General features: G+C 28.0%; 1 protein-coding gene and 1 long non-coding RNA gene across 2 annotated transcripts; both read right to left on the bottom strand.

Moving 5' to 3' along the window:
• Positions 1-1,495: 1,495 nt before the first annotated feature.
• LOC145128723 (uncharacterized) lies at positions 1,496-2,559 on the bottom strand. Its single transcript, XR_013717067.1, has 3 exons — positions 2,041-2,559; positions 1,912-1,963; positions 1,496-1,570 (listed from the first exon to the last, which is right to left on the bottom strand). It is a non-coding gene; the product is annotated as an uncharacterized LOC145128723 (long non-coding RNA).
• Positions 2,560-11,474: 8,915 nt separating this feature from the next.
• Positions 11,475-12,826, bottom strand: LOC145131435 (protein FAR1-RELATED SEQUENCE 5-like). Its single transcript, XM_079066116.1, has 3 exons — positions 12,213-12,826; positions 11,886-12,081; positions 11,475-11,573 (listed from the first exon to the last, which is right to left on the bottom strand). Exons 1-3 carry the CDS (start codon positions 12,824-12,826, stop codon positions 11,475-11,477), a joined length of 909 nt encoding a protein of 302 aa, XP_078922242.1.
• Positions 12,827-18,458: the final 5,632 nt, after the last annotated feature.

Genomic DNA, 18,458 nt, shown 5'->3' with positions numbered 1-18,458 from the left:
GATTATAACAAAACCCATTTTTTCATTTAATTTTTTAAGCAATGTTTTTTATCAAAAAAAAAAAACGAATAGACAAATGTTCATGATTTTCCGTCCTCTTTCATAGAGATCTATATCTTCTGTAATAAATGAAAGTTTTTTTTGTCACTTGGCACACTCTCATTCAATTTGCCAAATGTAATTTTTTTGGTTATTTTGAATTAGTTTTTTCCATATGTCATTTTATTAGTTTTTCTATTTTATTAAATTCTACATAATAGTTTAATGTAATAATTGCAATAAATGTAATAATAAATGGATATCATTTTCATTAATAAACTTACCTTTTAATTTCAAAATTCCTATTATTAAATCTCATTAGTTTCTTTTCTTTATTTAAATTATTTGTTTAAAATTAAAAAATAAAATGCATTTCCATTATAATAATTCATTATTTTGTTTTATTTTCTAATAAATTTTCAAAGTTCTCAAATATTTTGACCTTTATATTTAACTATTTTTTTAAATTAATCCATGTAATATATGTGTCTCACAACTAGTTGAAAAATATATCAAAATGACCCTTAATTCGATGTTGGTTATTCCCAATTTCCATTGTTTTTTACAATATGTTTTCCTTTTTTCTGTTGATGATGTGATTTAATGCCGGATAAATTTTGATGAAATATTATAGTGAAAAATAGTACTATTGCAACAGAGATACATGGCCACATTTTTATCGCTAAAAGTTAGGAACAGGTGTAACAGCTTCTATATATTACACTCCAACGTATTCCAAACTATAGACCCAAGATTGTAGTTAAGGTATAATAAAGTGTATTACATTTTTATGTTACTGAATACTACAAATATTTTTTTGTTGCAGCGCATAATTCTTCGTCATATATATATATATATATATATATATATATATATATATATATATATATATATATATATTCTAACTAATTATTGTGTGGATGTAGGATTGATTGTGAACCAATCATTTTAGTTATTTTAAGAAAATGATTAATAAATATTATTGAATTAAAGATAATTGAAAAATACCATCTAAATTCATTGTAGGGGTATTTTAGTCAAATAACAAAATTTTAAAAAAGGAAAATTACAGATTTTAGGAAACAATTAATTATCTAAACTTTAAAATTTTGATTTTTTATAATAAATATATTAATTCGGACATTCTAAAAGAATGTGTTCATATTATCTTTAAAAAACCATTCTATTCTGACATAATACTATAAACATATACTATCAAAATTAATATTTTTTAATGAATACAAATTTTATATGAAACGGATTTTAATGGCTAAGAATTACATTTATTTTAAAGGAATAAAATTGAGAATGGTTTAAAATCAAATAAAAAATTGAAATCAAGGTAAAATACTAATACATTCTGAGAGCATATTGTTGTTAATCCATTCTAATAAAATAAAAAAAAAATACATTCTTAATGAATAGCAAATCCATTCTATAAGAATACAATGTCAATGGCATTCTGTATGAATACATTCTGCTAGAATATATTCTCGTCCCTCCATGTTTTCTTTCTTTTCCTCTTCAAAACCTAAACCCACAAAGAAAACATATTCAACTTTCAAATATTAAAAATGTCATTACATATGTGGTTCTTACTATAATATTAAAAATCAAGAAAATAAAGACAATTACTCAATCACAAGATGAAAACTAAAAACAAAGTTCCTTTTGATTACTCAACTACAAACACAAAATTCTAAATAAACAAGCAGCAAATAAAGTGAAATTACAAATACAAAATTATGGAGTGGGGATCTGGTTGAAACAAGAAATGAACTAAGAAATGATCAACTGATTTCCATTGAATCACTAAGTTTAGCTTTGAGGAAGTTATATGTATGAAACAAGAAATGAACTACTTGAGCTTACCAGGTTATAAAGTAGTGCAGGTGGCTGTTGAAGCCTGGATATTAGCATGAAACTGAAGAAAAGGTGGAAAATAAATCAATCTATTTGAGTGTAGAACCAAATTTGAGAGAAAAAAAAAACAAAACTTACCCTCTGTGAAATCCACTAGCATCATCTAATGTATCCATGGCTTCCCAAAGTAGTTTATGTGGGACCTAATGAGGAGGATACTAAAAGCGAGCAACATCTAAAATCAATGCCATGTCTCTTCCAGCATGATAACCACCAATAGGCGAAAAGTGGCCACTACATGTATATAATAGAAAAACAAGACAGAGCACTCTAATAAGCCCCTTTGATCACCAAACCACCAAATGGCTTAAAACTTGCCTGTTTAAAAGTTGCTTTGTTATATGATGAGATCACATGACAATCATTAGAAGTAGAACATGAGATCACATGACAATTACTAAACTCAAGAAAAAGAAAACTAATTTTAAACACATCAAGATTTTGTGCAAAGAACTGACCTTCCCCCAATATTCAGTCAACTAAAACCCAAAATCGACAAATATTCAATAAAGGAAATCAGTTTCCAGATTCCTAGCAACTCTAAACAATCCAGAATCACCAGAAAAAACCCAAACTATGGTGATAAGAAGGAGGCAGAAGTGGATGGCGGTGAAAAATAAAGTTATATATGAAGATATAAATATCAAATATTTTTTAAAGTAAATTTTATAATAGATATAAAAAAATACCCTTTATTAGGTTTTTGAAATGATTGGCCCACGATTATTCCTACATCCACACAATAAATGGTTAGAATACATGAAAATATATATATATATATATAGTTTTAAAAGTTTAATAAAGAACCATTATTAATCAAGAAACCAATCTAAATCGTCGGAATTTAAAGCGATCAACGGCAAAAAGAATTTATAAACTTTTATAATAGACGCATATGCACTGGATTATAACAAAACTCACTTTTTTCGTTTAATTTTTTTAAGCCACTTTTTTATCAAAAAAAAAAACGAATAGACCAATGTTCATGATTTTCTGTACTCTTTCCATAAAGATCTATATACTCTCTAATAAATGAAGGTTTTTTTTTGTCATTTGTCGCACTCTCATTCAATTTGTCAAACGTAATTTTGTGTTTATTTTGAATTAATTTTTGTTCCACATGTCATTTTATTAGTTTTTCTATTTTGTTAAATCCACATAATCCTCTCCGATAAATAAATTTTTTTTGTTGCCACTGGTCACACTCTCATTCAATTTGCTAAATGTCATTTTGTGGTTATTTTGAATTAATTTTTTTTCACGTGTTATTTCATGAGTTTTTCTATTTTATTAAATTTCACATAATATTTTAATATAATAATTGCAATAAATATAATAATAAATGAATATCAATTTCATTAATAAACTTACATTTTAATTTCAAAATTTCTAAAATTAAAGCTTATTATTTTATATTCTTTATTTAAATTATTTGTTTAAATTTAAAAGATAAAAACATTTTCATTATAATAATTCATTATTTTTCTAATTTTCTAATAAATTCAAAGTTCTCAAATATTTTGACCTTTATAATTAACTATTTTTAAAAAAAAAATTACTCATGTAATACATATATCTCACAACTAGTTGAAAAATATATCAAAATGGCCCTTAATTCGATGTTGGTTATTCCCAGTTTCCATTGTTTTTTACAATATGTTTTCCTTTTTTCTGTTAATGATGTGATTTAACGAAGGATAAATTCTAATGAAATATTACATTGAAAAATACTACTATTGCAACAGAGATACATGGCTACATTTTTATCGCTAAAAGTTAGGGACAGGTATAACAGCTTCAATATATTACACTCCAAAATATTCAAAACTATAGATCCAAGGTTGTAGTTAATGTATAATTTAAAGGTTGTAGTTAATGTATAATTTACATTTTTATATTACTGAATACTACAAATATTTTATTGTTACAGCACCAAATTCTTCATCATATATATATATATATATATATATATATATATATATATATGATGAAGAATTTTTGTTGCAGCACTCTATTTATCACAACTTCCCGCATAATCCCTATAACATCGCATGAACCCGGATTCCAATCCTCTTTGTATGGGAACACAAAATCAAGGTATATCTTCTCTAATCAACCAAAAAAGCGGTAGATTTTGTTGTCATTTTTATATATACTCATCGATTCGTGAAGAGTTGTTTACAGAAGTTGCATTGTGATCGTTCGAAGTAAAAGAAATTGGAGTATAATCAGGAGTACAAGGTCGACTTCTTTCAAATCGAAATTTAAGAACACACAAGAAACGGTGTTGAATCTAGATGAAGACGATGATGATTTCGTTTCTCCGCCTATAGGTAAATTTTTTTTTACTTTATCGTTTGAATACACAACATTCTGTTGAAATGTTTGAACAATGTAGTATTTGCATGTGGTTTTAAAGTTGTATTAAGTAAAGTAGACCGAAATAGTGTAAAAAGGGGGTATTTTTTTATTAGGGTTTTCTGAAATTGGGGATTTAAAATTTGATTAAAATTTTGGATTTTACAGATATCTGACTGTTGTTTTGCAAAAAAAAGGGTATGTGATTGTTGTTTTTGTTTTGTGTTTTGGAAAAGTAAAAAGATTTTGTTTTTGTTTTTTTTTCATTATTTTATCGATTCTGTTAGAAGTATTATGGATGATATTCTGTTAGAATACATGGTTGTATGGCAATGTTTTCTATGTAATGCATTATGTCAGAATCACAATACTTAAATTCTTGTATGTGGTTGTTGTTGTGTGAGTTTAGGGGCTGATAGTGTTGATTTGTTTTTGTATTTTTTTTTTTAGTATAGTGAGTTAGGTTTTTTAAACCTTGCCAAAATCTTCTATGTACTTGATGTTCTGTGACTATAGGGGATGATATTGTTGTTTTGTTTTGTATTTTTTTTATTATGAGTTAGTTTTTATTTCTTGTTTTATTCCTGTGATTTTGAGGATTTACTTTATTTGTATATACTATTCGACTTTAATTCTCAAAGAATCAGTGTATGAACATGTGTTACATTCTTAAAGAATAGAAACATAAAAAGTATAGATAGCGGTTATAGAGATTGAAGTATGGCTGGTTAATTTGATAAATGCTAGTAATTAACTGTTTTTTTATTCCTATGATTTTGCCGGCTTTACTTTATTTGTATTTACTATTTGACTTTAATTCTCACAGAATCAGTGTCTGTACATGTGTTGCATTCTTAAAGAATGAAAACATAAATAGTATAGATATCGGTTATAAAGATTTAATTATGGTTGGTTATTTTGAAAAATATGACTAACGAACTGTAATCATTTGATTCATTAGTTGTTGCAGAACCTGAGCCGAAGCCAATTAATGTTGATACTACAAGCCAAACAAATGTGAGAAGGAACTATTGTACCAGATTAACACCCGTGAAAGAGAATATCATTTCTCACCTACAAGTAGTTTTCTTTTTTTGGTTCATGAAAAATAATAATAATAATTTTAGAACATGTTGATAGCTAATATGTATCTTTTGTTACTTGATGAAGCAGAAGGTGTAGGAAGTGAACCAATTCATATAAATATTGTTGGATCAAGTAAAACAAAGGAGCACGGAAAAAAAACTTCAAGATCAGAACATGGAAAGAAAAATGTAGAATCTGGAAAATCAGGTAAGATCATAAGTGTTTCTAATTACTAATTTATAGTATATAATTCTGATATAGCTAGTGTAAAATTAAATATTGTATTCAAGTTCTAGTAGAACTTGTAATTGTATACAATATAATTCTAGGATAAATGGTATTAATTTAAATATTATAACAAACTTACATATTAATTTTCGAATATATTTTTAAATTAGTGTTATTGGGTTATTAAATAATGTGTGTGTAATGCAAATGAGTAGACAATGAGTAATTATGTTTGTGTGATTCAACAGTTGATAACAAAGATAAACAGGAGACAATACCTATTGATAGCACAAGTGTAAGAAGGATGAAAAGGAAGGGTTCTGCGAGAACGACACCTGTTAAGGATAACAAGAAATTGGCAGAAGCAAGTGCTGAATGGAAAAAACCAAGAAGTTTAAATGAATTACTTATGGAGAGTATGAGTGGGTCAAAGAGAGACAATGAAAAGGCAGAAATTGGTATGGATATGGAAGATAAGGAAGATGTTGTTAAAAGAAAAAAAGTAGTGAATGATGCACATTCAAAGAAATCTCCAAAGAGAAAGAAGGGAAAAATAGAACATGAGAATGTTAAAATCAAAAAGATGGAGGGGAAGGTTAGAAAAGTAAACAAGGACCATCCAGAATGTTATAGAAGACTTGCAACTAGGATGACTCCTGGAAGGGTTAGTGCAGCTGTGAAAGTAATGTCCCCTGCACAGAAAAATGGGATTGTGTCTATGGGTTTTGGTTCACTTATGAATATTGACATGGACACTACTCCGAGGTTACTTAACTACTATCTCTTAAATCACTATGATCCACAGAGTAACCGTCTAGTTCTGGAGAATATGGTGATAAAAATTACAAAAGACACAATGCATGACATGTTGGGGTTACCAAATGTAGGGGAAGACTTCTTGAACATGAGTAGTTGTGAGAAAGATAATGAAGTTCTGCAAGAATGGAAAAATCAATATGAGAAAAAAGGGTTTAATGGTGAAGAATACCTGAAAAGGATCAAAAACACAAAGCAAGACAATCTTATGTTTAGGCTGAATTTCCTTACCCTTTTCATTAACACATTTGTGGAATCAAATTTGAGTGGTACCAATCAAATAAATGTTGTTAATAAGTTGGTATTGGTAAAAGACTTCTCTAAAATTGGTTGGTGTAAGTATATTCTAGATTGATTGGTCAGCATAAAACAGATGTGGAGAAGGGATAATAAGACATGCTATTACAGCAGACCTATACTCGTTTTGACGGTAATCTTGTTGTCTCGATTAGATATTTACTTTAATTTAAAATGAAATATGTATATTGAACTAATTAATGTAATTTTTTTTGATGTAGCTGGTGTATGTGTATAACATGAAGTTCTCAGGTTTGAAGATAGTGAAAAGGTTACCGTTTTTCAGAAATGTTACGGGTGCTCTTCTTGAAAAAATAGAGAAGTTGGAGATTAGTGTTGGGGGGTTTGGAAGGCAGCTACAAGAAAACTTTGAAAATATTGATGTTGATGATGAAATGATTGATGAAGATGAAATGTTGGACGAGCTGAAAAGAGACTATGGGGATGAGGAGGTAAGTCATAAATTCTATTAGAATTTCTTGGAAAGTAGTGTTAAACTGTATACTTTAATGCTTAAAGTAAGTGAACCAGTAAGTATGTGGAACATTAATTCTGTCAGAATTTTAGTAATCATATGTTGATATACCCTTTATAGGCGTACATGGCTGTTATCGAGCATAGCTATGGAATAATCTTGTCCGAAAAGAAGAATATTGAAAAGGCTTTGAAAGGTGGAATTGAGAAATTCCCAAACAGCTTGCTGTTGAAGGAGTGGTACGAAAAAATAAAGAATTGTTCAACGAAGTGAAGAATACAGAGACTGGAGGAATGAAAGATAATGAACATGGTTTTGATGCTGATAATAACAAAAGAGAGGCAGATGATGGTAATGAAGATGGATTCTCTCCAGTTAGAGGATTTGTAGTTTATGGGGATAAAAAGGATGATGGTGGAGGTTTCAATACACCTAATGTGGAAAAGGTCGATAATACAGACCATCTAACCTGTTCACAATTCTTGGAGCATCCTGAAGTGTTGTCAACAGCAATTAAAATGACAGATGATGTTGTGTTGGACAGTTATAGAAAAGAAAAAAGAAAAAGAAAAGAAATATTAGAAACAGTTGAAGTAGGTGAGGAAGATGATGATAATGGAAAAAGAGAAAAAGAGGGCAAAAGTTACATGTATATGGAAAATCACCGTTTGTTGAAAGGATTGTTAGAATGGGTGACAAGGTGAAGAAGGATGAGATGGCATTATACAATTCAGTTTTTGCATCAAAAAGAGATTATGGGTAATTGAAATAATATAAATTAGTGGTTTGCTTTTAAAACATGGATGTGAAATTGATTTGATTAAAATTGTTGAGCAGGGAAGAGATATGGAACATTGGGAGCGGTCATGTGTTGCATCAAGGATTTGCATATCATTTTAAAAGCAAAACGTTTATACATGCGATAATCATTGACTGTTGGACATCATTACTCAACAGAATGGAGGAACTAAGGGATGTAGGATCAGCTGCGAGAGTTTTCTTTGACACAAAATTTTTGGTAAGTATTAAATTTAAATGTAGTTGTAAATAATAATATGTGTTGTCTTGATTGATTCATTTATCTATACAGGCAGATGAGATACTGGATGCATCGGTTGCATACGATAGAACCCAAACATTATTTGATTCGATGTTGAAACTCCACATTAGAAGTCTACCAAAAAAGGAAAATCTCAAGAATGTTGGACCGGTAATTTAATTAATAATTGTGTTTTATCACTTACAACCCTAACATACAAATGTAGCTTATTGTTATAATTTTTTTTATACCAGGTTTTCTTTCCAGTAGTTGATAAGAGTAAATATTATTTTATATGCTTTGATCTAAGGGTACCAACCTACTACATTATAGACCATGTCAACCGAACAGGTACTATTGAAGATATATATGGAAGGAAACCAGTTCTTGTGGTAAGATTAAGAATTACATTTTATAAGTTTTATATAACATGAATTTTGTATTGTTAAAAAAGAATTTTAATATATTGATTGTATTGTATCGTAGAAAAAATTGCTTGGGAACTATTTAAAAACATATAATTACCAAAAGTCAACAGCTTTCAACAAAATTAAAGCTCGTGTAATGAAATTCACATGGAAAGTAGAAAAAGAAGGATCAGACTGTAGAGTGTATCTTATGAGGCATATGGAGTCATATATGGGGGAAAGTGAAGGGCGTTGGGATTGCGGTTTTACAGGTAAAAAACAAAGTGATGTACTTGCTTTAAATAATTTAAGAATCAAATAAATGGCAAAGCTTATGAAATCGGAGTACAACAAGTATAAAAGTATGTTGGAGAGAGATGCAGAAGAGTATAACAGGCTTGATCCATTGGAGAAAATGGCTCTGATGAATGAAGTGAAGGAAACTAGGGAGAAGCAGAGACGTGGAAGGCGTCGTTTTTAAGATGGGCATTTTATCATGGTAGGATGGTTTGTGTTGAAAGACTTTTGGTAACATGTTTTGTTTTAGTCTAGGTATTTTGTTTGGGGAACTGTCGGAAGACGTATGTTAGGGTGTTTTATTTTGTTCTAGGAGTCTTTGTTTCAGGGAAACAGTAGAATGTGAATGATATTTGTTCTAGTTGTCTTTTTTTTGGGAAGCATTAGAATTTGATTGATGTTAGAATGTGTATATGGATATAAAAATTATGAAAACATGTAATGTGTTGAAGTTTAAAATGTTTGCAGTTCATGTGTTGACATAATGTTACCAATAATGATTGAGTTGAAAGATGGTTGGTAGTGTACAAGTAAGTTATGGTTTTCAAGTATGTAATTATGATATGCCTTTGTTATGGAAGTTTGATAAAAGTTATAATACACATTAATCGTGGTTATGAATTGTTAGAATTATCTCTTCATCATGTTATGAAAGAATGAAATAACTTGAATAAAAGTGGTAAAATGTTTAAAGATTATGTTCTTCCATGTTTGAGCAAAGTTTATATTTCAGTATTTCTGTAATGAAAAATATTGGGTTTTTTTTGTGTGTGTTCTTCCATGTTTGAGAAAAGTTTATATTTCAGTATTTCTTTAATGAAAAAATATTGAGTTTTTTTTGTGTGTTACGTAGTAGTGTTTTTGAAGGGTCTTAAAATTATAAAATATCCAAATGGGTTGCCAGTCTTCTGAAAGAATGAATATAATGTGGAATATCTATAAAATTCTGTTATGATTTGTTATGTTCTGATATTACATTGTTCTGTCAGAATTGACGTAAATGGTTTAAAGTTAAATTGGTTTAATGTGATTTGGAAAAAATGTGTTTTTGGGTCATAAAAAAACCTAATGGAAAATAGTGATTGTACATAGTGGAAAAGTTGGGGTAATACGCTTGGATAAAGAATGACAACAAAGTGTGCAATAATGTATAACCATATATGATAATTATATTAAAGACTCGCAAAATTGTAATCAATATCACTACTAAACATGAAACAAAAAGTTTTACTGTAATATAACATTTCAAAAAACCTATATATAAAGCATACTACTTAGACACGTTTTTTAAGCGGACAATTTCGTTTATCATGGTTAGCCATCTGTTTACATAAAGCACACTTTCGCTTAGGCTTCGAACTTACTTTTTCCAACATTTCTTTTTTTGATTTTAATCTCTAACCACGACTGCTAGTTCCCTTATTACGAATATCATATGGATTCTCAATATCGGGAACATCATTAGTTATTTCTACACCTATAATCTGGTTGTAGAATGATTCTCTTGATGGAATCTCAGGGGCTGGACAATCATCTACAAATTTTTTCTTCAGCTTATTCAAATCTTCAAGGTATGACTTTAACTTTGCTGCATCATGGCTCAAAAATGAAACGCAACGATCTACATCTGAAAAAATTTCAATGGCAGTCATGTCAGAATTTGAGTCTAGCAAAGAATTAGAGAAACGTCTCTTAAGCAATTCTGTTGGAATAACATCCCGACGCCAACGTCTCATAATGTATTCTTCAGGAATCTGTTAAATACTGTAGAACTTAAAGACACAGAATATGTACCTACACAAAAGACCGACATGTTCAAAATGCATGCAGGTACACTTGTATGATCCATCTATTTTTGAGTGCTATTTTTGAGTGTGTAACCTGGAATATATATGATAATATATGAGTATTTGTTAGAAAGTCTTATTATGTGATTAAAAATAAATGATTATATAATGAAGTAATAACATACCGTGTATTGGGTATCCTCTATAAGACAATCGTAATGGTATTCCTCAAGTTTGTCATCAACAACAGGACTTGATGGTTACATTGTGCTTATGTTATTTTGCTTCTCCAATAAAATAATAGTGTCAACACCATTGTTAGAAGTAACACTCATTTGGAAACAAGTATTATCAGAATCTGAAATCTCTTTCTGCACCTGATAAAATATTTTACGAGTGTAGACCTTTGAAGCATGTGGTTCAATTGGACTAGATGTGATGAATCTAGGAAGTGTTGTAGCAGTGTTAAAGTCATTGACAAATTGACTACGTCTTTGACATTCCATAACACCCTCAAATATCATCATAAACATTAAAAGATAAGAATCGGTAAGGGTGTTGTTATGAAACGACCAATTTTGGCCTTCAGACAATGATGTAGTTCTTATAAGACCAGACATCGGTATGTCCTTGAAAAATGCAGGTACCCAACGTCTACGCAACGCATACATCTCTTGCATCCACTTGTTATTTGAAATGTTAAACTTATGTAAACAAGATTGTCATGCGTTATCAAACTCATGTGGTTCCAGCTTAGAATTCCAAATTATAGAGTGAAAAAGCTTCCGAAAAGCTGAGTTTGTGGCTAGTTGGGATGTTATCTGAATAAAAATACAAAATAGATATTTGAGTAAAATATAAAATGGTGGTGTACGTCGAATGAAGGAGATGAATGTTACGAAACATAAATTCTGATAGAATTTTGTCAAATATTCTAGCAGAATTACATTATATAACTTCAGTATAATTCTGGCAGATCCATTGTTCTGGCAGAATTATATTCTGATAGAAAGATATGTACTAACAAGATAAACATATTTACAGTATTTTGATTATAAAAAAATATTCACCTTGTTTGGCAGTTTTTTTGTAATATGCCACATACAAAACCTATGTGATGACAGTGGAAATACTTCATTAACAGCTTTGTTTAAAGTTGGATCTTGATCTGTAAGAACAAGAGTAGGATGTTTTTTGAATGCTTTCAAGAATGCTCTAAGCAGCCAAGAATAAGAACTACCATCTTCTCTACTCAAAAGTTCAACACCAAAAGTCACACATTTCTTATGGTTATCTATCCCAGTGAACGGTACGAAAACCATATCATATCTGTTTTAAAATACAAAAATTGGTTATCGTTATTGGAAGTAAAAAAAATTGTGATAACATTGCAAATTTAAAAAAATACTTATTCATGCTGAATGTGGCATCAAGGGATGCAAAAAGCATTGTAGTTGTACTTTGCGGTTTCGTCAGCCCAAAAAAGTGCATTCAATTTTTTCTGCATGACTTTAAACTCGAAAGAAAAAGTTGGGATATTTTTTTTCCTTTCCAGCATCTTCACTACAAGGAATTTTGCATCCCTGGAACCTATGTAAGAATTGAGATTTCTCGTACTGTTCTTGAAATTAGAAACCAACCCACCTCGAATGTCATATCCATCCTGAAGTCCGGTATACAATCCATGTGCTCTTGAGGCACCAATATTTTGCTTTGACAAGTTATGAATAAACATCTCCTGAGAATAATCAAGTTTCCTCTTTGTACGAGACCAAAACATGTTGTCCTTACCAAACAACTCATGATTATGTTGTTCGACAAATTCAGCAACAATATATTTATTAGTACCATGTAGTAGAATAAAAACAATTTTCGCTTTGCATTCACACCTAAATGAGTCTTTCCTTCTCTGAATCTTATTATGTTGAGGGTCTAGAGTATCCACTTTAGCGGTTCTTGGTTTACCTTCCCGATTGCATAGCAAATGTCGTTGTGTGATAATGTTGGATTCGGTTGTTCTAATTGTTCCAAGCCTGACATCAAAACCTGCTAATGATGCATAATTGTTATACATTTATAATGTTGCACTATATGATTCAACAACTGAATTGATTTTAGGTTTGATGTAGTCCGAAACAACAGGAATCCAATAAGATGATCCACCAGGAGAAACATAATCATGTGTAACATGAGATTGTTCTGCATAAAAAAAAAATTAACCTTTATGCAAATTGAAAAAAATCGTAAAGAATTAATCTAGTTTAGTAAAATATTTTCTTATTGGTATACTAACCTTTCTGTAAATCAATGTTATCATCAGCTATAGTATAATCTGCCTCATAAGCAATGAACTCGATTTCGTTTTCTGCATCTTTTAAGTAGAATATGTGTAATGGATACGTAAATATATAAAAAAACAAATAAATAATTAAAATACATCACCTGGGTTATGATTACTACAATCACCGAAGTGATATTCGGAATTGTCATATATATGATTTTGAATGTGTTCTAATGGATCCTCATCTTTGCAAGTGCAAGTTTCGCCAGATTGCAAAAAACAATATACAAGTTCAACATTATTATTATAAAAATTAACAAGTATAAAAACTTATAAAGATACTTCACCTATATTTAGATTGCTATTCTTGACTATTTGAAAATCGATATTATGTAGAGAATCATGATCAGCTAACCCGAAATCTTCATAATCATGTGCATAATCATTAGGATATTCATGTTGATCATGAATATGATCGTCACCAGCTAATACTGTATCATCCATAAGATAATTTACAGCACGATTGAACACCAGATGATTGGAGAAAGCAAAATAAATTCAATCTTACAAACTTTGAGCCAATTAAGTATATATTAAAAAAGGAGAAACCGTGTAATTGATATGTAACTAAAAAGGCGTGATATCTGCATTCATTGTTATCAATTATTTAATTTTTTGAATTTTTAGAAACATTGTAACGATAAGAATCAACACAAAATACTATTATTCATCATGATATTGTAAATATTTGAAAAATTCATATTCCAAAGATAATACATTCCATAGATAAGACTTTACAACTTATCATCCTGCGTAAATTTGACTTTTAATTAATTTATTCAGGAAACTTTAAAAAAAATTATTTCGTATGAATTTACATATGATTACTGATTAATTACGACATAAATGCATATACTAAGAAAACAATGAAGATACCAGACTCTTATTCTGTCAGAATAGGTGAAACAAGAATTACAATAAATTTATTTTGCTCATGTTTGTTCTGGATATTCTAATACAAATTAACATTCTGCAAAAATTTGATAACAACAATTCTAACAAAATCTTTGCATAATCATTAATTAAAACGCAGTTAGGAACAATTATTCTATACGAATAGAAAAACAAAATGCATTTAAAAACATACATTAAATTGTGTTTATGTTTATTCTGGATGTTGTAATACACATTAACATTCTGCAAATCTTAATAACAACCATTCTAACAAAATGTTTGCATAAAACATTAGGTATAACACAATTACGCACAATTATTCTAACCGAATATGAAAACAAAATACATTTACAACAACATATCTGTAAGCATATGATAAATAACAAAATGTATGAAATTCTATCAAACTCAAAATGAAAATTATTAATATTTATTGAATGAAAACATAAACTTACAAGGATAAACCCCTAAAATTTATGAATCCATATCATTATTAGACTGAAAAAAACTCCATCACATCCGATAAGACTAAATTGAAAACATTATTGAATTTCTAATATATCTTGACGAAATAAACATCTACTCTCTCTTGACCAATGCTTGAGGACAGTTCCTCCTATCATGACCAACACCAAAACAAATCTCACATCTTCTTTTTTTCTTCAAATCTTGATTCACTTTGGATTGCTTGACATTCCGACCATTGTTATAAGAAAAGTCATTGTTATTGCTATCAACATTAGCTTTGTTCTGAAAATCAAAACAAATATAATTCAAAATATGAATTTCATCAATGAAATATCAAAAGAACAAATATTATATGTATCTGATGAACGATTAGTCTGCAATATCAAGAGAACAAAAATTATATGCATATGATGAACGGTTAGTCAACAATAACAAAATAAATAATGTATGAACAACATATCTCCATTAACGAAATATCAGAATAAAAAATATGATATGAAGATGATGAACGATCAGTCTAAAATAGAATAAAACGTATATGATATATATATCTATATATATATATATATATATATATATATATATATATATATATATATATATATATATATTATTTTCGTTGATAAGATCCATATTTAATAGCTTGATATTTAGGAATTTGATTGAAATCAATCAAATTTTAATTAACTCGGGATAATATTAATTATATGGTAAGATTACACTAATACCCTTTAAGATTGATTGGCTCACATTTATGCATACAATCACACAATAAATACTTTGAACACTTGAACCTATCTCTCTCTCTCTCTCTCTCTATATATATATATATATATATATATATATATATATATATATATATATATATATATATATATTGTTGTAAAAGTTTAATAAAGAACCTTTATTAATCAAGGAACCAATCTAAATCGTCGGAATTTAAAGCGATCAACAGCAAAAAGAATTTATAAACTTTTATAAGAGACGCATATGCACCGGATTATAACAAACCCATTTTTTTGTTTAATTTTTTTAAGCCGTTTTTTATCGAAAAAAACCGAATAGACCAATATTCGTGATTTTCCGTCTCTTTCCATAAAGATCTATATACTCTCTAATAAATGAAGGTTTTTTTGCCAATTGTCACACTCTCATTCAATTTGCCAAATGTAATTTTGTGGTTATTTTGAATTAATTTTTTTCCAAATGTCATTTTATTAGTTTTTCTATTTTGTTAAACTCCACATAATCCTCTCCAATAAATAAAGGTTTTTTTGCCACTTGTCACACTCTCACTCAATTTGCTAAATGTCATTTTGTGGTTATTTTGAATTAATTTTTTCCAGGTCATTTTATGTGTTTTTCTAATTTACTAAATTTAACATAATATTTTAATGTAATAATTGCAATAAGTATAATAATAAATGAATATCAGTTTCATTAATAAACTTACCTTTTAATTTCAAAATTTCTAAAATTAAAGCATATTAATTTCTTTTCTTTATTTAAATTATTTTTTTTAAAATTTAAAAGATAAAAAACATTTCCATTATAATAATTCATTTTTTTCTAATTTTCTAATAAATTCAAAGTTCTCAAATTTTTTGACCTTTATATTTAACTATTTTTTTTAAATTAACTCATATAATACATATGTTTCACAACTAGTTGAAAAATGTATCAAAATGACCCTTAATTCGATGTTGGTGATTCACAGTTTCCATTGTTTTTTACAATATGTTTTCCTTTTTTCTGTTAATGATGTGATCTAATGAAGCATAAATTTTGATGAAATATTACAGTGAAAAATACCACTATTGCAACATTGATACATAGCTACATTTTTATCGCTAAAAGTTAGGGACAGGTGTAACAGCTTCTATATATTACACTCCAAAGTACTCCAAACTATAGATCCAAGATTGTAGTTAAGGTATAATAAAGTGTATTACATCTTTATGTTACTGACTACTACAAAATTTTTTTTTTCTTGCATCACATAATTGTTCGTTATATATATATATATATATATATATATATATATATATATATATATATATATATATATATATATATATATATATATATATATATATATATATATATATATATATATAGGGAAGGGTTATTTGGAAAACAACAAGACCCTAAAAAACTCTAAAAATCATAAAAATGCATAAACAAATACTTAGAAATTACAAAACTTTTTTTAAAATTTTTTTATAAAAAAATCGCAGGTTTTTTAATAAGTTCGCTGAAAAAAAAATAAAAAATCAAATTTATTTATTTATTTTTTAAATTAAAAAAAAATTCAAAAAAAAAATCAGCGAATTTTTTTAAAAAATTGCGATTTTTTCATAAAAAAATTCAAAAAAAAAGTTTTGTGATCTCTAAGTATTTTTTTTAATGCATTTTTATTATTTTTAGGGTTTTTTGTTTTCCATAGAACCTAAACCTATATATATATATATATATATATATATATATATATATATATATATATATATATATATATATATATATATATATATATATATATATATATGAAATAGGATCGGGTGAGGACTAATTTTAAAGTGACGACTCGTAAGGACACCTTAAAAAATTGAAAAAAAATAAAACAAAATACAAATCATAAAATCGAGCATAGATCTATATCCGGGGGAAAAAAATTGGATCATCAAAATTGAATCGTGGATCATAATTATGCAAAATAAAAAATTAAAATTGAATCATGGATCAATTTTAATAATGCAAAAAAAAATTTCCAATTTTTTTTCTCCCGGACATAAATCTATGCTCGATTTTATTATTTTTTAAATTTTTTTCAATTTTTTTAAGGTGTCTTCAGGAGTCGTCACTTTAAAATGAGTCCTCAAAGGAATCGGACCACACACACACACACACACACACACACACACACACATATATATATATATATATATATATATATATATATATATATATATATATATATATATATAGTTTTAAAAGTTTAATAAAGAACCATTAGTAATCAAGGAACCAATCTAAATCGTCGGAATTTGAAGCGTTCAACGGCAAAAAAATATTTATAAACTTTTATAATAGACGCATATGCACTGAATTCTAACAAAACCCACTTTTTTCGTTTAATTTTTAAGCCATTTTTTTATCGAAAAAAAACAGAATAGACCAATGTTCATGATTTTCCGTCCTCTTTATATAAACATCTATATGGTCTCTAATAAATGAAGGTTTTTTGTCACTTGTCACACTCTCATCAATTTGCCAAATGTAATTTTGTTTGCCACTTGTCACACACTCATTGAATTTGCTAAAATGTCATTTTGTGGTTATTTTGAATTAATTTTTTTCCACATGTCATTTTATGAGTTTTTCTATTTTATTAAATTTCACATAATATTTTAATGTAATAATTGCAATAAATATAATAATAAATGAATATCAATTTCATTAATAAGCTTGCCTTTTAATTTCAAAATTCCTAAAATTAAAGCTTATTATTTTCTATTCTTTATTTAAAATATTTGTTTAAATTTAAATGATAAAAACATTTCCATTATAATACTCCCTCCGTCCCAAAATTATTGTCCACCTTACTATTTTAGTTTGTCCCAAAATTATTGTCCACTACCAAAAGTAGATTACACTTTTACCATATTACCCCAAACATTTAATAAAGTAAACTTGAATAATTACAAACACACATTTCCTATTGGTTTTAGAAAAGGGCAAGAGGGTCATTTTACTCAAAAAGACAAAACTAATGATTGCTTTTCTTAATCTATGTGTTTTTTGTCTGTGGACAATAATTTTGGGACAGAGGGAGTAATTCATTATTTTTCTAATTTTCTAATAAATTCAAAGTTCTCAAATATTTTGACCTTTATATTTAACTTTTTTTTAAAGTAACCCATGTAATACATATGTCTCACAACTAGTTGAAAAAATATATCAAAATGACCCTGAATTCCATGTTGGTTATTCCCAGTTTCCATTG

The sequence above is a fragment of the Lactuca virosa genome, chromosome 8, assembly GCF_052849685.1.
Source record: "Lactuca virosa cultivar CGN04683 chromosome 8, Lactuca_virosa_CGN04683_v6, whole genome shotgun sequence".
Taxonomy (NCBI): domain Eukaryota; kingdom Viridiplantae; phylum Streptophyta; class Magnoliopsida; order Asterales; family Asteraceae; genus Lactuca; species Lactuca virosa.
This window is presented reverse-complemented; position numbering and strand designations above follow the sequence as displayed.